Genomic DNA, 22,436 nt, shown 5'->3' on the forward strand with positions numbered 1-22,436 from the left:
TAAAGACTTAAATGCCTGGCTTGTCTTTGATAAATTATCCTGATCTTAGAATATTCTTAAATACAACAAAGCAAATAGCTGCAGAGGGACCATAACTTTGGCAGTATAATTGTCAGGAAATTGGAAGGTTCAGAGAATAGCAATGTTGCCATTAATGCTTTAATACAGCACAGGTTGTTTTCTATTTTGTAATAGTCCACAACCTGAATTATTGAGATTTCGCTTTTTTGTACCCTGTTTTAAAGGACAACATTCAATAAATACTGTGCGGTATACTGTGGGGTATACATAAATAGTTATTTTTTCTGTATGGTAGTTCTAGAATGGTTCAGCCCATTTTACTTGTTATTGTTCAGTATGGGAGTTAACATGAAGACGAAAACAAAGAAAATACTCTTCAACATTTTACAAATCAATGATAGATCCAGGATTTGATGTTAGAGGGAATGCATCCTTTCCCTGTAATTTCTAAATGATGCTCTAACCGTGGGAATTTAGGGTCCTCCCAAAGAAAAATAAGCTATTTTTAGTCTTTAAATGTGCAAGTTGGTGTAGTTTGTGCATAATTCCTCCATGGTATTGACTTTAAATGTTCACTTGGACAATTTTAAGGCAGAGCATGTGCTTGAAAAAACCTTGATTTTTTGCCAGTCTGGCTTTATGAATCCTGAAAGGAACTCTCCATTTAATACAGAATTGCCTTCATTTACAAAAAATGGAAGAAGCATTATTGTACTGAACTGATCTGTCTTAATTTGGTCTAGACCAGAAACCATAAAAGGTGGAGGCACACTTATGAACACTTGCTCTGTCCTTGACAGGTCTTTTACACTACTAGTACTGATGATCTTAGGTTTTGTGTAAACGGAAACATCCCCTGTGAGATGGTAATCAACTTCTGTCAAAGTCAAGTCCATGTAAAAAGCTTTTGGTTGAGGAAAAAGACAAAAAAAATGGAGCATGTTTCTTCATGACGATTTGGCTGTCATGATTTCGCTTTCAGCCTGAGGGATGAAATGAGACATGAATATGGTGTTGCTGTAAAGTTTATGGAGAAATGTGACGGAAATGACAGCTGCTATGCTCTGATTGTTAAAGTTCAGTGTAAAGATTTCATGAGACTTTATGACTACCAAGAATTGAATCCTGCAATAAGCAGCAAATAAATGTGGATAGGACTTAATTTTATGTCAAAATCTTCCCGGTTTTGTATTGTTAGGAGTGTGTTTATTTCTTTTAGAGTCTTCTACCTACAATAAAGTGATATATTCTAGAATGGGCTCAATTAAGACAAAATGAGACATTCCTTCAAGGAAACACTAATACTCTTTTAATGTTATGCTTTAGCATTGGTTAATTACATTTCATACATGGGAAGTGAAACTTTTGTTAGGTTTCAATTTTCATTTGAATGATGCTGCACTTATGTTTGGGGGTCTTCTTCACAATAGTACAGAGGGATTAGAATGTAGTATAAGAATGGCTGCGAATCACTGTATGGTAGTATAAAAAAAACAAGTATAAGTATGGCAAGCTAAATAACATAATAATGGCAGACCAGCCTTCCCCTTTGTAGCATGGCTGACATGTAGGGCTTATGTGGTGTGACAGCGTCGGTGGCATCAGTCTTTCATTTCCCCCATTTTAGCGTTTGTTTTCTTATCTTAACAAAACATGGTCACACTTGTCTGGCTTGGTGACCACAACCAAACTCACATTCACCCAGGCTGAGAACCACACCCAATGTACTTTAATTGAGAACCAAGTGTGCTAACCATATATCTATGGATAATAATTACTATACTGTTTGTCAAGTATGTGCGATCATATAATCAATTTAGGAAATTCTAGTTATAATCCTCTTTTATGTACAACAGCACTGGAAGATTATTCTAAGCATTCTGTGCTGGAGGTGTGGGTCTAGCAGGTATGGTTTAGTTGGTCAGATTTGTCCAGTAAAATGGGCATATTTTCATAGCTATGATGTTGTTGTCATCTTTTGTTATTTTTATCCTCAAATAATGTTGGCCATAACTTGAGAACTGTTTAAATTTACATGAAATCCACAGTACAAACAATTAAACCAGATCCAATTACTGAAATCATGCTTGAGTTTCACCACTCAATTAATTAAAAAAAAAAACCCCACAAAGTATGTGTAATAAAATTAAAGCAAGTCACATTTCTCTGATTGATATCATTATTGAGTTGTGCCCCTTAGTTGATTGATCGAGAAAAACAGACAAATGTTGGCATCATCCTGGCTGTTAGGCCTACAGGGTAAATTTAAGAGCCACTTTGTGATTTTCAGTTGCTTTTCTTTTTGGAGTATTAGTCAATTAGTATTTGAATATTAAGAAAAGCATTTTATGGAATGGTCTTCGTTTAAGACATTCTGACAGAAATATTTGTAGTCTATAAATTGCATTCATTCATTGTTTCATTAAATAACTAATAACCGGCCTGTACCTTTCCACATAAGGATTGAGTGCTTTAACATACAGCTTGTCAACCAAGCTGGTAAATTTTATTTGCGTGTTGACAGGGCTCCTGAAATAATTTATGAATATCATATATTCTGGTGATGTTTTAATGATATATTTGTAGATAGTACTTAGAGTTGTTTATTTTAGTCTAAATATAGGATTTTACAACTATTCACAATTGATTTTGTGCTATAAATTGTTCTATATACATGAAAAAGTACTAAATTAGACTATTATATATTTCATTATTTTATTACAAGGCATATTAAAAGTAGAATGAAAATTTTTGTATTGACATTGGAAGTGTTCTTAACGTGAGCCGCAACACACGATTTAGGGCCTTCTGACATATATTCACCTTTTACACTTCAATTGATATATTTCAATTCAGATATTTTGCTGAAAGTTTCAATGTCATCATTTTTTACAAGCATGAGCCTGCGTAGCAAAATTTACCTGCTGAATTTGAGGTCACATGAAAGATGTGACGGTGAAAAAGCTTATTTGAAATGCCTTTTTTTGTTTTGTTTTTTAACCTAACCTGTTTTAAAACAAACAAGATGTTTGAGATGGAAAACTTCATTTCGTCTTAATAAGTCCTGACAAAGAACTTGTTACTGTGGCAACATGGGTTAGGTTTTTGTTTTAACATTAATTAAAGAATCATTGTTTTTGGTATTTGTTATCAAGATGATTATCTTAAATGTAAAGAAGATATCCTATGTAAGTCCCATAATTTTGCAATGTGGCTCATATATTGTCTAACCCAAATAGAGTCATCTAAGCACTTTTTCATGTACAAGTTTAGTATAAATTCAGGTCAACAGGAAATCCAGCTAATTATGAACAGAAGGAATATGCAAATTTATTATACCTTCATATTGAATTTCATTTGATATCATTTAAGTACATCCTGCCACAAGCTCTTCTTACATACTTATGGATAAAATACAAATATGCCGATTTCAAAAAGAGAAATATTTCATCATGATTTCATTGATATTCAGGTGGAATGGTGTTCGAGGTTTAGTGAACTTTAAAATGACTTATTTTTGGTAAGAGTAACATCTCCAGTGTAGGGGGAAACACTCTTATAAGGGTATTGTTCTAAATAATAAAGTTAGTTCCCTTTGATAGAAATTCATTATATGTCCTTCAATCAGTGGCGTTGGGTCTATTCATTAACAAGATTGTGAGGAGTATCCCTGCAAAATCATGAACACATTCTCTAAATTTAAGGGACTTAACACATTGAGCATTGTATATAACTGGAACTACAGTGAAACTGTTATACCCCAATTTTAATTGCAGTAAGCCGTATTCTTCAACCAGAATATTTTCTACTTTCAGGACATCAAGTTGAATTTGATGCCCAGTAGAAATGCAAGGTTGAGAGGTAGAGCATCTTCAGACGCATCCAACGACAGCTACAGCTCAGGAGGTAAGCTCTTGAAACGTTTGGCCTCCAGTCTGTATTATTTTATGGAATCTTTTGAGGTCCCAGACGTATTAATTGATGATGTATTTTTTAGCTAATTTCAATTCACACCATGTGAATGAGTATAAATTAACTTGGCAAGGCTCATTTATTGGCTTTTTCATCTTTGATGTAAAGAAAATGCAGCATTGACTTGTTTTGGTTTTCTGAGGTAAGGGAGCTAAGTCAAGCAAGAACTGGTTCTTCAACATTGTGTGATTACTTCCCTTTGAATGAAAAAGCATAAATTGAAATAAAAACATCATTTGAATATAAAAAGAAGTCCAAGAAGATATTACAGAATCAAATATAAACACAGAATAGCATGCTTAAATCAATTATGTCCTCCTTGAAGTATGATCAATTTGGAGAAAATCAGAACACACTTCAGCCAGTAAAGAACAGACTACCAGTGGATATTAACTGATGAAGACGTATGGAAGATGAGTTGCATATGAGATATAAATAATGTTACTAAAGTTTGCCAACCAATTACTGGAAATGAGTTCTTTTCTCTGTTTTGTGTCACCGAATATGTGTACCATAGAGTTCTTATTTAAGATAAATAATTAAGGGTACATGCGAGTTTTTTTGTCCTGTTTTTTTTGTATATGTGTTAATGGAAGTCTAGTTACCAGTAATTATTATCTGCACAGGATGATGATTAATATTTCTCAGGAGTTTTTACCAGGCAGAAGAAATGAAGCAGCAGCAAAGTTTGACAGATATTTGGCTCGCTGGTGTGAATGTTACTTGTTATTGTGTGTAGGTATATTATAATGTGTTTGTGTACAAACAAACACATTGTTTTGTTCTTGTTGTTGCTGAGAGCAAATATGAGCGTCAACATTTACAGAATCTAGCAAGACTCATGGACAAGGTTATTGTCAGATCCCCCCAATACACTACTGAGCTATGCTCCGTTGTGTTCCGTTGGCGATCTCGTAACCTTGAATAATAAATAAGGCAGTTTCCTTGGTTCCACATTGAAATATGCTCAGACACTGTAAAAAATAATGGTCAAAAGCTCAAATTGAACTCGGTCGGCAAGATCACTACAAACTTAAAACAGATATTGAAACCACTCGCCTGTGGAACCAACTGACAATACAGGGTTATTGAAGAGTATTTGTTTGTAACACGCAATTTAATTGTAAAAAGAGTTGTTCCCTCTGCTTCACGCAAATAATGCATATAAGCGTTGTTTTGTCAATCAACTTTCCCACGGTATGTGTGAAGTGTAACTGAAGAAATTACAGGGGTTGCCATTGATGGGATGCACGTAATACTTAGTCATAACTTGAAAATTATAATTGGATGAAATATGGCTCACGTTTTAAAACATGACAATGGGTCCCAGCACAATGGCTTAAATATGTTTTGAGTTTTACACATATTATATACTGACGAAACGATGAACAGTGTCTTATACACAAAGTTCTTGTTTTCCTTAGTTTAATTTGAAAGTAGTAATTACATTGTATTCTAATAATTGCATATTTCCTTTGATGTTATTTATAGTGTGCATTTAAAGCAGCAACAAAATCCCTATATTTATAGGTGGTTTGTTACTATGGCAATGCATGCTATTTGATAATTTGATTTAAAATGTTCTAGCTCAGATTTGAGGCATATTCTGCGACTTTATAGACTGCTTTATGCGATGCTAATGCAAATTGCTCCTGCTGTTTTCCTTTTATGAATATGAATAAATATATTATTTAGAATAATACCTTAGGGACATACAGGATACTCAGATGATTTCCTCATTATTATTATTATTATTAAGTCATGTCATTATGTTTTAAGTGTCAATGAGTTTACTTTAAAAAGGCAGCAGAATGTGTTTCTATATTATTTTTTTTCTAAATAAGTATTGACAATAGCTTGTAAGATAAATGCTGCAATTATTAAAATTCCGCAAAAAAAATTCAACTGCAAGCAAAGCTTTACATTGGTCATCTTGACCAGTTATAGAGAAAAAAAGCAATATAGCCTGAAGTTGAAGCTTTAAGGTAACAGTTTGACCCATTATGAAAAAAAGCGATGTCCCAAACTATCAAGCGACGCCTTATGTACAGTTACCCATGTGCAATAACTCAATAATTATGTATAGAAATAGAGGCAGCTTTAAGGTAACAGTTACATGTAGCTTGACCAACTGTGGAAAAAGCGGTGTCCTTGGTCCATATTCATTAACATCTTGAGTCTGAGTTTCAAACTCAGGCTCAGAAAATGAAATTCGTAAATGTTTCAAAATATCAGATAAAAATATTTTTTACAAAAGATGTGTGCCTGATTGTTAAACAGATTATTTCTAAACAATACAGTTTTTTTTTACAGACTTTACTCCTGTAATAGCATTTTTACATCACAATCAAAATTTTGCTTTTCTGAGCCTAAAGATGTTAGAAAAAGGAATGTCCAAAATCAACATCTTTTATTTGCCATCTACCATTTTGACAGGGAAGCTGAAATAGATATGTTTGCTGGAAAAGTATCCCGAGATGCATTGCTGGTCAACTGTCACCATCTAGCAATCAAGTAGCAGTGTTGGCTCTAATATTTCAGCTTGGTTTCAGCTCTGACAGGAAATTTTGGTATATTAATCTTGTTTTGTATGCCTCTAGGTCATACCGATTCTTGACGGCTTTGATTGTTGTGGTTTTTGGTATTGATAAATGAGACCTTGTTTTTTTTAAAGTGATAGCAATTTATTGTAAAATAATGTTGTTATAATGAAACAGTTTGTGATCAACCAATCAATATAATTGCTTTGGTACAATACAATGAGACATGATATCATAAACGTTGTAAGGTTACACAATTACTACCACTGTAGCTGCGGCTGGTGCTGCTTCTGCTGCAGATGGGGATGATAATGATGAAGAACAAAATCACCACAGGAAGACCAATCCAATTTCTTAACTATGTAAAAATATATATAATACGGACACCATTAGTTGATGCCTTCATTTCTGCTATTGATTATCAAGTATGGGGACAATTTACCGTTTTATTTTTTGAGGCAATCATTGGTATTTATGAATATGTATCTCACTGACTTCATTTCACGCTAATTGGGCTATAACCATGTTTGGTAATAAGGGGGGTTTCATCAGATCGCCAGCCTGACAGTCTATGAATTATGAAAAAGGCATTTCTTTCTGACATTTAAAGAAATGTAAAAATATGCTTGAAGACTGAAAAATTGAATAGCTTGATTCAGAAGTACTGTCAGGTAATTCATATGAAGTAAGTCATATTTTGATAAAAAATAATGCAGATATACAAATCAGCCTTCTTTTGGTCTTTTCTCCAATTGCTTGCCTGATATTGTATATTGTATTCTTAAAATACTTATAGGTGTTGGAATAAGATCTTAAGTGACCTTTTCACAATCAATAAAACTTACATTGATATTGACTTGATTAAATTGACAGTATTTTTGGACTCCAACTATGCAATCAACTTATCAAATATTTTGATTCATTTGAACAAACAGACCACTGTCATGATAGACAAGTTGCCCACTCATGTTCAACATTGCCCAGCCTTGCCCACTCAAGTTCAACATTGCCAAGCCTTGGCACCAGGGCTTTTTCTGCCCATTTTGGGAAAAAGACCTTAGACATTTTGGGAAATTTTGCGTCGTGAAAATGCGGAAATTGGGAAATTTTACAGTGAAAAGAAAAAGCTGCCTAGTCGCCTGTGAATAAGGAAATGATTTAATATTTAAGGTTATTATCCCTTCAAAAGACCCACAATGGCTTAAATATCAATCCTTGGGGTGTAAATATCTATTGCAATAATTTAAATCATGACAGATAATATTTCATATCTCTGAATGTGATGAAAATCAATGATTTCTGAGTTCAATTACCAAAAAAACTTCACATCACATAATTTATTAGGATGTTGTAAATGAACCAGTACAGGTAAAAAGAATTTCTAAAAAAAAAAAAAAAAAAATTTTTTTTTTTTTTTTGGATTGGGATTTTTTTCTGAAGTTTGGGAAAAATATCTTATATTTTGCTTTGGGAATGGGTCCGATAGTCGGACCCGTGGGTACTTTAGAAAAAGCCCTGCTTGCCCACTCAAGTTCAACATTACCCACTAATGTTCAACATTGCCCACCCTTGCCCACTCATGTTCAACATTGCACAGCCTTGCTCACTCAAGTTCAACATTGCCAAGCCTTGACCACTCAAGTTCAACATTACCCACTCATGTTCAACATTGCCCACCCTTGCCCACTCATGTTCAACAATGCCCAGCCTTGCCCACTCAAGTTCAATATTACCCACTCATGTTCAACATTGCCCACCCTTGCCCACTCATGTTCAACATTGCCGAGCCTTGCCCACTCAAGTTCATCATTACCCACTCATGTTCAACATTGCCCACCCTTGCCCACTCATGTTCAACATTGCTCACCCTTGCCCACTCATGTTCAACATTGCCGACTCATATTAAACATTGCCCAGCCTTGCCCACTCATGTTCAACATTGCCCACCCTTGCCCACTCATGTTCAACATTGCCGACTCATATAAAACATTGCCCAGCCTTGCCCACTCATGTTCAACATTGCCTAGCCTTGCCCACTCAAGTTTAACATTGCCCACCATTCAATGGTGTTAAAACACTTTTGATGTGTTTTATTGATCAAAGCAAATAATGTAAAATAAGATATAAACCTATTTTTGGGTAGGATTTATGTGCGGTTAATGGCAAAGCATTTGGATAAAACTTTTATATACAGAAGGATTTTCGTATATAAAGGTCTGGGCGCCTAGACTAATCTGGTAGTTTGAACCATTTTTAGCTCTACTGGCCAAAGGCCAGAAGAGCTTATGCGATGGTAATGTGTACGTAGTATGTGGGTCCGTGCGTCTGTAAACAATTGCTTGTGAACACGATACAGTCTTTAGTTTTGATTGTATCTCGATGAAACTTGTACAGTATCTAGATATCCATTAGAGCTAGGTTCCTTTCGAAAACCAGCCAGATCTGCCCATGTATGCCTAGATTATGGGTCTTGAAAGAATAAAAAAAAATGCTATTTTTAGCACAGTCTTCATGAGCGACATCTATTTTTAGCCAAGTTTACATGTAAAGTCACAATTGCTTGTGAATGTTTGGTCAAATTATGCCCCTGGGGTCATTATTGGCCACGCCCCCGGGTTTACAGGTTTGGTATACTTAAATTGGGAAATGTTAAAAACCTTTTTGTCTGAAACAGCTATGCAGATCCTTTTTGAACAAGTCTTAATTTAGTGGTCCACTACTATGGCTGTTCAAATTGTGCCCCTTGGGTCAAAACTGGCACTGCCCCGGGGGGTCACAAGTTTCCTAGAGACTTATTTAAGAAATATTTTCAAAATCTTGTTTCAAACCACAAGGCCCATACCTTTGATATTTGTTGTGGAGCATCATATGATGACTGTCTAGCCACCCCTTTTAACTTACTTTTTACCACAAGAGCCATGCCAGTAGAGCATAGGCCCTCTTGGGCCTCTTGTTAATGAGTCTCAGACTGCTAGACTCCTGTTCCTGGAACGCCAATACATTCAGAGACATCAAATTGCACTGTCTAACTAAAATCTGACAAAAAAACAAGGGGACATGGGTCCTACATGACCCCACCTGTTACCCATGACATCCCTTCATCAATTCTTGGCTGCTTCAAATATGATATGCAGATGTTGCAACTCATACGTGTATTGCTTATTGTTTAACAATTGTATTTATCTATTCAGTATATCTTTATGATGAGGAACCGTTATGGTTTAAGTCAAATAGACTCTGTTCTGTTCTGTTCAAAGTCATCATTATCATCGCAGCCTTTAATATTATTTTGTTGATACTGTTTTTCAGGTTATGAAACATACACTATTCAACACTTTAATTATCTGTTTTTTTCCGAACAGCCATACTAAGTTTAAAATTGTGAAAAAAACAGGAATCCAGCTGTTACCAAACAAGAATTACAAAAGGTCCTCCCCCATTACAAAGTGCCCCATTATGCTATCGAAAATACTGATTATATATCAGATGTGATAAATATTACCAGTTAAAGCTGCACTCTCACAGATTGAACGTTTTGAAAACTTTTTTATTTTTTGTCTTGGAACGAGCCAGTTTTTGCGAGAATCCATGGAAACCATTTATATAAGAATGCTGACAAAAAATAAGATCGCAGATTTTTATATTTAAGTTCAAAAATTGATGTTTTATGCATCTTTCTTAAACCGTTAGGAATGGTTTAAGCCATAAAACATTAATTTCATTAATTTTTGAACAGAAATATAAAAATCTATGATCTGATTTTTTGTCAGCAATTTTATATCATTGTTTTGCAGATATTTACGCAAAAATTTGCTCTTTCTAAGACAAAAAATAAAAAAGTTGTAAAAATGGTATATCTGTGAGAGTGCAGCTTTAATGCCTGAATAAAAATAAATCAAGCCAATCTATAAGAAAAATATAGGAAAAATTACTTACCTTAGCATCTGGTTGGTTATATAAGGTTTTCACTCTATCCATTGAGGCTTTTGTGTTTTATCCCTGGTTCATTTTGGTATTGAAGAGAAGTGATTAATTTTCCATCTTATATCAGAAATTCCCTATCAATGTCAGGATTACCTAGAATGTTCTCTTCAGAACTGCCACATTTTCCAGGGCTTGAATCGGATAGACAACTGTACATGGTGTTGGACGTGTCCCGGGAAAGATGTTGTAATTCCAGTTAAATGTAAATTAAATAAAGAAATATTTGTGCCATAGTGTTCTTGATGATATCAGTGAATTTGGAACTTAGGACGACAATTCTCTGCATGACAAAATCTTTAGAGAAAAATCCAATAGATAGTTTGTGGAATATATCCAGAGGTATCTTACAGAGATTTATTTTGCATTTTTTGCTCAGTTTATATGCACTTTACATAATTTGAATTTACAAAGATAAGGAAAAAAAACAACAATGTCCAAGAAGATATGTCTGTGTTCCAACATTAGGTCCTGTGTTATTTATATGTACACATGTAGTACTGTAAGATCTCATTGTTAATAGGTATACTTGACTTTGTTTATCAACAATCTGCAACTTAGTGGTGAGATATGAGTTTTTGAAGTATTCACTGGAAACAATACCTCAGAGAGAGCTTCCAGTTCATTTGGCAGCTCCAATTGGATTGACAAACAACTTGTTATTTCCTGTTAACGGCACCAAGCATGTTGCCAGTGTGTACTGGTTATGCTTGTTTCTTGTTCATTTTCATTATATCAGGCAGGGGAGGTGTTATTAAACAAATTGTGACCTTAGAACCACTTTTCTCAGCTAGACATGTTACAAGTTTGCTTGGTGTAAAGTGATCGTAAATGAAGTGGTTTAAGTGGAAATTTGGAATGTTTTATAGGTATGATGCATGATTAAATGTTTAAAAATAAGGATTTCAATAATGAGTATATAAATGTTGAAAATGCAAGCTTGAAGAATGGGTTTTAAATTAAGGAATAAAATCTTTCCTCTTTTTGATGTCTTGCACCTTAATTGCCTCGAGCTTTATTCAGGAAATGTGCATCTGAGAGCTTTTATACATTGCAAAATTTATTACTTTAAACTGAAAAAGGTCTGAACGTTGTATTAGGATCTGAGAATGGTTTTTGAAGGGCATCTAATGGCATTATTGAGTCAAGAATTAAAATGTTTTGTTCAGGAGAAGTGGATGGCAATGTCATGCTGGGTTTGTGTCAATGTCTTGGAGGAGCAGTCATCAGCTTCCCAGGGGGACATATTAATGGCTGTGAATCTCTTGAAGGTGCTATGTCTGCAAGTTGGCATTATATAGTTACTGCGCAATTTGTATTTTTAGTAATACTGTCTTTAAGGAAGAAATGGAAATGGTTGCCAAAAAAAAAGATGCATCATATTTTTTTTTTACTTTGTCGATTGTACCCTTTTTGAAAGTTGTGTACACTCTTGAGCTTGAAAACACACTGAAGCTGTTTGTCAGTGGTTAGAGTGGTCTCAGTGTTAATGTGTCCTGCTCATACTCAAGACCTTATAGGTTTCGGAACCCCACCAGGAGCATCTAAAAACAACTCCAGGCACTGGGTCACACCCAGGAAGCATGCAGACTCAATGTGTATTATAGAAGCAAAGCTGTCTTAACAATCAGAGTTTTAAAAAATATATAACCTATGAACAACCCTGAAAAAGTGTAAAATGCAATGCAGGAATTTAACCATTGTCGGCAACTACAGTACTTTCTTCCCTTACACTTCATACATACCGTGGGACAATTGACTGACGAAATCTCGTTTTAATGAATATGCATGAGAGACAACTCTTCATCCAATAAATTTGCATGTTACACTCAAATATTGTTCAATAACTGCATAGTGACAGTAACATTCATGGCAGTGTGGTCTTGACTACTGCCAAACATTATTTCACTGAGCAGGCGGACCCGGTTCAACTCTGGCCATCGCCACAATATTTTTCAACCGTAAAGCATCTGGTACTTTGCGGAACCAATGGAACTGCCTTATTTATTATTCATGATTACAATATTTTCTTAGCCAAATTGCCCACGGTACACAATGAAGCATAGCGTAGTGTGTATCGGGGGGGGGGGGGGTATTCAACAATGGAAGTTCACCCAATCTTGCCATCTGTCAATGTGAAGGTCATACAGAAAAAAATGTGTCAGAAAAAGAGCTGCTTTATTTTACATTCTGATGGCTCTTAATAAATGTAAAACAAACTTGTTTAATTCATTTCAGTCAGTTCTTTATTTGATTATAAACGGACAATCATTATCGTCTTGACTTAGTCATTCTTTTGCACACATCATTACATAATATTGGTTTTATTGTGTTAGTGTTCCAAAGGGATGTAGATGTGTGTCTGATATTATTTGTGGAATTCCATGGTAACATAATGTATAAATCATTAAGAATATTGACGCCATTAAAGCAAATTGTTTTGTCTGTTTGCATATTTTTTAGTTGTCCAGGAGGTGTTTCCTGCAAGTAATTATGTACAGGTTACGCACATTCTGTTTTCTGCGATAATTACTTACAAATGCCATCACCTGGTGAAATATCTAGCAAAGAATTCCAGAAAAAATGGGGAAGCTTTATGGTAAGGCCTCATGTGGATTAGAAGCTTTTGTTCTATTTAAGTTTTTTAATAGGTTCTGACTCTGCTCTTGCATCTGTTGCTAGAAGTAAAACGACCTCAATAACATGCTTGTGATACCAATACAGTTCGTGCAGGAGAATGTGGAATCAAATTCTTAGTGGAATCGAAAATCTTGTTAGATATAACTCAATTTTCCTAATCACTTTGATATATTAGGACTGTTTGGTCCTAGAATGTGGTGATTGTTGTTAAACACGCTTGCAGTTAGCGAGAAATAGTTGTCATAAATGCGGTTCTATGTATGTCCGTGCATGCGTGCTTTCATCCATCCAGACTGAATTTGTCCAGGCTGTATTTTTACCATATAGGGTTTTCAAAAAACTTTAGTCCCGCACAAGACAAAGGTCTGTATGTCAAAGGTCATGGTCAAGGTTAAAGGTCATATGTTGAAATGTTCCTTGTCCAGACTGTATCTTGACAATGCATTATAGGATGAAAGTTAGGTTCACCAGAGGTAAGTTTGTTATCTTCATCACTTGAACACAACAATGTGGTCGTTTGTTTGCTGCTGTTCAAATAGGAAAGTCATTTGTGCACATAGATCCTGAAAGAGACAAAGTCACCCTTGAGAATTGGTTGGCGAAATAATCAAAGGTGATTATGTTGCTAGATATTCATGAGCAAGATTTGTTGATTGGTATTTCCTATGTCACTGAATATGTATTACTGAAATGTTATGTTTCTGATAGATTGCAATACATTAATGAGACATAACATATTAACTTTTATCATATGAATTGCTTGTAGTCATGAATTTTATAAAAGAAGCAGCTAAGTTTTTAATAAAAGTGATTAATTTTTTGTAGTCACCCATATTTCTTACACTGTCTAGAAAAATGCCTTATTTCAGTCTGAAAAGCTGCTGATTGATAGAGATTCTGTTTTTGTAATGCTAGAGTGTGTACTTTCACTGGCTTCAACTCCGAACTCATACCTAATGCACTATTGTAACCATGGGCCCCCCAGGTCCGGGGGTATACTGGGGATAGCCGGGGAAATAGGCCGTGTTTTTACCTTTCCAGTGGCTCTGCAGTGTCATGTGAATGCGGTGGTTTTAAATTTGTCTTCACACTAAATATAGCAGTGAATGAGCCTTACCTAGGGTCCCTGGGGTGCGGGGAATTTACTTCCAGTTCGTCCCCGCAGGGCGGGGATTTTACCCGGGCTTGGCTGGACCGAAAGGTAAAAGTTCCTGCTATTTCTCGGACCTTGTGTGTGTGTGGGGGGGGGGGGGGAGCGTGGTTACATTTGACTGGTGCATAAGTTATATACCAAAAAAATATAATATTTATTTTTGATCTTCTAACCAATTTAGTCTGCATGACAGGCACAGCCTGGCGCTGGCTAGTTATTTAGAAGACCAATAAATACTCACAAGATGCATTCCCATTAGCATCTAAATATCGTGCGTAATAAAATGACTTGATGGCAATTTGGTGGTTGCTTTTGTTACTAAATACCAATTTGGCGGTTGTAATCTCCTTTATAGATTTTTGGGTGTCAGAGGTCCTGATGATTAGAATTAATGTGAATCTGTCTCCATGGTTCCCATTTGCGCAGGCATTAACTAACCTGAACACTTAATGCTGTTATAAATTGTTCTTTTATTTTTTGGAAATTTCCTGGAACTGTCCACAACACATAAATCAATTTTTTTATAAATTTTGAAATATGGATGGACCCCCCCCCCCCCCCCCCCCATATTTTCCTTCTCACTTAGCTTACCTTAAAGAAGTCCAAGTCATTATGTTGCTTTCTTTAAAGAACCATCCATAAATGAAACCTACGGCAGCGCAGGCATTTGGAGGAGAAGAAATTGTCCCTGTGGGTTTTCACTAAGTGTTTTGTTCACTTGTCATTCACTGCTTGCTACTTAATTGTGGTAGAAGAGGTCAACAGTTGAAGACCAGATATGGTAGCAGCATCTAGTGAAATATTTAGTGTTTGGATAGAAGTTTTCCAAGACATACAGCATTTAGTGAATACGTTTCCGTCTATTATTAAATGGACAAGCTGGATTGTTGTATGAAGCTGCTGTTTTGACACCAATTAATCTGTGTGATTGTGTGAATGTATGCTAGGCAGACAGTGCACTGCACTTCAATATTAGAATGGGATATAGAGACATACCAGTGAGATACTAGAACAAGAAGACCTTCAAGGTCCTAAAGAACACTTTGTACTTTCAAAACATTGCAAGCTTTTCAGTAACGGTGGCTGTCTACAAACTTTGATCAGAGACATATAATTGCTTTTATATCTATCATTACTACTTTTGGAATCGAACCAAGAACTTCTCACTCAGGAAAAGTGGATTGCTGTAAAATATGTACTATTTCATACTAGATTAAGATAAAACGCTACATTTCCAGCCAATGAATTTGCCTATAGGACTTATTCAGTAAGTACAATGCTTAATCATAAAGATTTGTAGTCTTACAACTTTGTGTTTTGGTTCCCGCCTGTTAAAAGCATGTTATAGTCTTAGATATTTAGAACATAATCTGGTAAAATCTTTATAACTGAAAACTGCTGGCTGGCTTTGTTCACTCAGCCCTTAAAGCTGCACTCTCACAGATTTACTGTTTTTCCAACTTTTTTTATTTTTTGTCTTGGAATTAGCAAATTTTTGCGTAAATATCTGCAAGCCAGTGATGAAAGACTGCTGACAAAAGATCAGATCGCAGATTTTAATATTCAAAATGTAATGTTTTATGGCTAACGGTTTAAGAAAAATGCATAAAACATCAATTTTGGAACGGAAATATGAAAATCTGCGAACTGATCTTTTGTCAGCAGTCTTTTATCACTGATTTGCAGATATTTACGCCAAAATTTGCTCGTTCCAAGATTTTTTTTAAAAAGGTGGAAAAATGGTAAATCTGTGAGAGTGTAGCTTTAATCATTATGATTTATATTTATGCCCCCTTTTGAAAAAAGTGGGGTATATTGTTTTGCACATGTCGGTCGGTCGGTCGGTCTGTCTGTCGGTCGGTCGGAATACCAAATGGTTTCCGATCAATAACTTGAGAACGCTTTGACCGAGGGACCTCATACTTGGTATGTGTATTGGTCATCACCAGCAGATGAACCCTATTGATTTTGAGGTCAGTGGGTCAAAGGTCAAGGTCAGTGTGACCTTTACATGAAAAACGGTTTCCGATCAATAACTTGAGAACGCTTTGACCCAGGAACCTCATACTTGGTAGGTGTATTGGTCATGACCAGCAGATGAACCCTATTGATTTTGAGGTCAGTGGGTCAAAGGTCAAGGTCAGTGTGACCTTAACATGAAAAACGGTTTCCGATCAATAACTTGAGAACGCTTTGACCCAGGGACCTCATACTAGGTAGGCTTATTGGTCATGACCAGCAGATGAACCCTATTGATTTTGAGGTCAGTGGGTCAAAGGTCAAGGTCAGTGTGACTGTAAGCTGAAAAAAGGTTTTCTGATTGTCCATATTTTATTTAAGTGTCCAAATCCTACTAACAATTTGGCTCCCAAGGGGGCATAAATGTTTCACTAACATCTCTTGTTCTTATTATATTTCTAGCCTGTTCTTGCTATTACTTCAGTTTTGAACCAAAATACAATTCATTTGAACTAGAACTTCCTTTTGAATATAAATGTGTCTTCAACATCTTCCTTTTATTTCAAAGATGTTAATTGTGTACTTGAGGTGCTTATAGCTTGCGGAAAGTGCTTGAAGTACATGCTTTCAAATGCGGACAAGGTCAGATATATGTTAAAGTGAATATTGTCATCAGCCATTGAATGTTTGTAGTTGTTTCATGACCAATTTGATTGTTTTTGAATTATTAACTGGAAGGCCTCTATGGTTTATATTACTTGATTCAAACTTATCATGCAGTGTTTGCAATTTGTTGGACTTCCATTTGTGATGCAAACGAAGGTCAAGGAATACAGCTACTTCCGTGTATATTGGGCATATGATTTTGCATTTTGTTAGCTCAAATACAAATTCATGTTTAGAATAATCTGGATGAACATATATATTCCTGTTTCATCAACAAGGTTGCACAGTTGTTATATAGGTATGTGAAAGTGTAGCCTCCCACATCTCCCACATATATATTCATTTGAATATTTTTACATGAAGGGGTGGGGGTAAGTAAGCTAACTCTGAAGTTTTTCTTATACCAGATGGTGTCAGAAAACGTGGATGTAATAGAAAAAATAGTACAGCGGCTATCCATATTTTGTAGGCAATATTCATAGCTACAGAAACTACATTTGTATAAGTGAGAAAGATTGTCGAAGTTCTGACTATCTATTGATAGAAAAAATAGCACAATTAAGGCAACTGCTATCCTTATTTTGTAAGGCAATTTTCATCATAGCTATAGAAACTACAGTAATTTTGTATATATGAGAAAGATTGGCACAGTTCTGACTATCTATTGAGGACAATTATTATGGTTGTGTTTTTGTCATACTTTTTGGATGTTAAGGAAAAGGTTAAATGTACGTGTTTAAATATGTATTTACTATCATAAATATCATAGTGTATATTTGAATTGTTATTATGTAGTATTGTTGTGACTACTGATTTCGCATCCTGATGGAAAAACACGCTTTTTCAGAATAGAATCAGGTCCTAATTAGGTGAAAAAGAGGAAACAATTGTCAATTATTGCATTTGAAAACTTCCTGTTGCCATAATTGTAATCAAACACTACAGAAAAAAGAAAAAAAATCCTGGTTTTGAAACAGACATTTTGAACATTTGTTTTCTTTTTCATCAATTTCTAATATTGTTTAAAATTCATTTTTGTGAGAGGCTTTATTGATGAATAAGTGATTGATCTAGATTTCCGATCGATTGACTTAATCTGAGACAAATCTGAGAAAGGTTTCAGAATCTCTTGGAGCAGTTATTGTCAGGCCGATTCAGGGAGGTCAGTCTTCATTCAGCTGTCATGGTAATTGTTATAAGGCCTACAGAATATCAGATAAAAGTGGATTTTGTAGAGCTCTAATCCTACCAAAAGTTGTAAGAACTGTCTGGACAATATTGCAGAACTAGTGGACTGGATATAAAGCCTTGGTGTGCATTCGATAGGCATGTATCACAGATGTATGTATGGGACCAGTCTGGGAACCGAACCTTGGGCCCCCTGCTCTACCAACTGAGCTAACATTAGCCAAGATAACTTGTATACTATCTAACCCTTTGGAGTTTGTATTATACCATTTAGACTAAGGACAATATTGTTGTCAAACATTGCTCACTGTCATCGAAATGCAGAAATCTGATAAGGCTGAATAACATCCTGGGCACTTTGTAGACACTCCTCCTCAAATTCTAACGAATAATACATAGTAATTATTATGATGGATGTTGCCTGATTTTTCTGCATTGGAGTAATAAAACGTGAAATAAATGAATGATTGCATGAATTTTTAATAATCATTTGTACCCCATAGTATGCTCTATTTAAATTTAACGCCTGAATTGTCACTGCCGTAATGGAGTGTATATGATATAGTAGACTATATAACCCCAGTTTCCCAGCTTTGAACATGCAAATGAATACATGTGTGGATCGGTCATACTAACAGTTTGTCTGTTTTCTAGGTGTCTGTTTACAAACAAGGTAGTTTTCATCTACAATTTCGCTCTGCTGATCATTGCAATATAGATTTTTTTTCCTCATTTTTCTCATATTTGCCATAATAAGGATGATAATAAGATCGTGTATTTCTTTCAGGAAAAAAAGGTGAAACTGATAAATTAAGCAGATATCATTGAAATACTGAATGTTTATCAAACACTGTAAAATGTATTTTTTTTTAAGGAATTACCTTTATTTTTAAATTGATGTCGAAAATGATTGTAAGTAAAATTTGTACTTATCTTATTTACCTGCCATAGCTTCGTTGTAGTTGGTAAAGTTGTCAATCTTATTGTAACATTATTCAAGGACATTTCTACCCTGCAGTTTGATATTTCTTATACACCCTTAAACAAAATTTGAAGGTCTATTGGAGTCACCATAAGGTAGGAAGTAAGGAGCAAACTACCTCCACAATGGTTTATCACTGTGATATTTGGTAGGCATTAAACCTTGATGTGTTGTTGTAGCGCTACAGTCATTTTGTCATAGGGTTATGTGCCCTTGTATATGATTGTATCACATTGGGCTGTATTGGAGTTTGTGGAGCAAATTACCCACAAATTACCCACAATTCAAAAGGTATCACTGTGATACTGGTATGTCACATGCAACCAGTTTTTCTTCAAATTATGTACCCTTGATTATTATGGTGGCTTTATTTAAGAGTTTGTGGAGGAAACTTCTCCCACAGTTTAAGAGATATCACTCTAGTATTATAATGCCTAGCATATTACTTCATGACTTACAACCATTTCATCTTACAGCTGTGTGTCCTTGGCTATAATTTTTTTGCCCCTGAAGGTGGGCATATTAAAATTGCTCCGTCCATCCGTTCATCTGTCCGTTCGTGTGTCCGGCTCAATAACTCGTGTCTGGGCTGTAACTTTCTCTTGTATGGACAGATTTTAAAATAACTTGCCACATGTGTTCGACATATCAAGACGACGTGTCGCGTGCAAGACCCGTGTCCCTACCTCTAAGGTCAAGGTCACACTTAGGTGTTTATTCACAATGGAATGCTGCATATAAGGACATAGAGTATATATAGGGTGTTGTGTCATTGCTGTAACTCTCTCTTGTATGGACAGATTTTAAAATGACTTGCCGCATGTGTTCGACATACCAAGTTGACGTGTCGTGTGCAAGACCCATTTCCCTACCTCTAAGCTCATGGTCACACTTAGTGTTTATTCACAATGGAATGCTGCATATAAAGACACAGAGTATAGGTTGTCGTGTACGGGCTGTAACTTTCTCTTGTATGGACAGATTTTAAATAACTTGCCACATGTGTTTGACATACCAAGAAGACGTGTCGCGTGCAAGACCCATGTCCATACCTCTCAGGCAAGGTCACACAGGTGTTTTTTCACAATGGAATGCTGTATATAATGACATAGAGTATAGGTTGTCGTGTCTTTCTTGTATGGACAGATTTAAAATAACTTGCCACATGTGTTCGTCATACCAAGACGATGTGTCGCATGCACTGACCTTGTTCTGTACTGACCTTGTTCATAGGTCAGTATCACATTGGGCTTTTGTCCGGCGTCCGTCGTGTGGCGTGCGTTGTCCGGCGTCCGTCAACAATTTACTTCTCCTCCTTAACCGCTGGGCCAATATTAATAAAACTTCAGAGGGATGTTCCTTGGGTGGTCTTCTATCAAAGTTGTTCAAAGAATTCAATTCCATGCAGAACTCTGCTTGCCATGGCAACCAAAAGGAAAAACTTTAAAAATCTTCTTCTCGCAAACCACAAGGCTTTGGCCGTTGATATATGGTAGGTAGGATCACCAAATGGTCCTCTACCAAGATTGTTCAAATTATGGCCCTTGGGTGAATACTATAGTGAAAACTTCAAAAATCTTCTCCTCTGAACTTACTTGGACTAGAGCTTAGATATTTGGCATGATTCATCGTCTAGTATCAAAATTGGCCCTGCCCCGGGGGGTCATGGGTATACTTGATATGTTTATAGTGAAAACTTCAAAAATCTTCTCCTCTTAACTTACTTGGACTAGAGCTTAGATATTTGGCATGATTCATCGTCTAGTGGACCTCTACAAAGATTGTTCAAATTATGGCCCTGGGGTCAAAATTGGCCCCGACCCTGGGTGGTCATGGGTTTTCTCTATATGTTTATAGTGAAAACTTCAAAAATCATCTCCTCTGAACTTATAGCTTAGATATTTGGCATGATTCATCGTCTAGTGGACCTCTTAAGTTTGTTCAAATTATGGCCCTGGGGTCAAAATTGGCCACACTCCGGGGCTGATGGGTTTTCTCTATATGTGTTATAGTGAAAACTCTTCTCCGAACTCGCAAAGACAAGTAACGTCTTAATTTAAACTGGATAACATATTTAGTACACATACCAATTTTCAATATGGGCCACATACAACAATTAATAACAAATATACATATATAGATACACACGTAAAATCAAGTAGTGACAAGAGCTTAGATATTTGACTTGTACCAATATTGTTCAATCTTTGGCCCTGGGGTCAAAAAATGGCCCCACCCGGGCGGTCATGGATTTCCTTATATATGTATATGATGAAAACTTATAAAATCTTCTTCTCCGAAACCAAAAGGCGAAGGCCTTAGATATTTGGTATGAAGCATTGTTTATCGGACCACTATTAAGATTGTTCAAACTTTAGCCCTGGGGTCAAAATTGGCCACGCCCTCTAGTTCATAGACTTAGGTTTTCAATATTTGTATATAATGGAAGAATGTGCAATATATGACAGGTGAGCGATTCAGGGCCATTTGGCCCTCTTGTTAAGTCATTACTTCTGCTATAGATCTAGTTCATGATGTTCTCTATGTTAAGATACAAGTTAATTGGCTTGTAGATCCTGAGGATTTCCAGACTGATTCCAATAAATCAAGGGGTCATTAATTAAACTTGCATGTTTTCCAGACACAGTGTTAGGATAGCCATGATTGATAGGGGTTGATTAAATGGAATTAGGGTGTAAGGTCTTGGATGATTGTAAGCAAGGAGCATCAATTTCTTTTGTAATGCTTTAAAATTCTTTGTGGCTGTTTTTCTTTCTTCTGTGCCTTAATCATACTAGCTGGTGTTAGTCAGGACATTGACATATAATCCTGTTTTTCAATCTATAAGATTGGCCAGGAGCTCTTAGTTTTTTGCCTCAGCTTCTTAGTTCTGTTTATTAGTGCTTTTAATTTATAATGACTGCTAGTCAGGGGCGTACCTAGGCATACTCCATTACATACAAATGAATTAAGGTTCCTATGAAATGGCAAGTTTAAAAGTCGAAATCCAGAATAAAAAGTTGAAGGCTTTAATTGGGTGTTTATTGTTTATACACTGGTTAAGTTTGTCATAATTTGACTAAAAGTTTATAGCATGCAAACAGTTCTTTTATAAATGTGTCTTACAAAATGTCCTACGACTAGGGATACTGTTCCTGCTCCATTACCCCTTATAACATGTTCAGACCAAGATGTAGAAAGACCTTCACATCATGTGTATGTGCGTACAGCATACAGTTCAAAATGCTTCAGGTAGCCACTGCTAGTATATATATCATCAATGGAGAACTGGATCATGATTGATTTGTTGCTTAATTTTCCATCTGGAAATGTT

General features: G+C 35.7%; 1 protein-coding gene across 9 annotated transcripts in view; it reads left to right on the forward strand.

Annotated features, from left to right (window-relative positions):
* Window positions 1-22,436, forward strand: part of LOC128217050 (S-adenosylhomocysteine hydrolase-like protein 1) — a 69,536-nt gene that overhangs the window by 18,777 nt on the left and 28,323 nt on the right. For 3 of the 9 annotated variants that reach the window (XM_052923895.1, XM_052923892.1, XM_052923893.1), the window contains exon 2: window positions 3,837-3,927. In XM_052923895.1, the coding sequence (XP_052779855.1) occupies window positions 3,837-3,927 (91 nt within the window). Of the gene's footprint in view, window positions 1-3,836; window positions 3,928-10,743; window positions 10,857-11,238; window positions 11,384-18,827; window positions 19,033-22,436 lie in introns of those variants that run through there. The other 6 variants (XM_052923890.1, XM_052923887.1, XM_052923886.1 and 3 more) reach the window with 6 other exon arrangements.

The sequence above is a fragment of the Mya arenaria genome, chromosome 14 (genome assembly GCF_026914265.1).
Source record: "Mya arenaria isolate MELC-2E11 chromosome 14, ASM2691426v1".
Taxonomy (NCBI): domain Eukaryota; kingdom Metazoa; phylum Mollusca; class Bivalvia; order Myida; family Myidae; genus Mya; species Mya arenaria.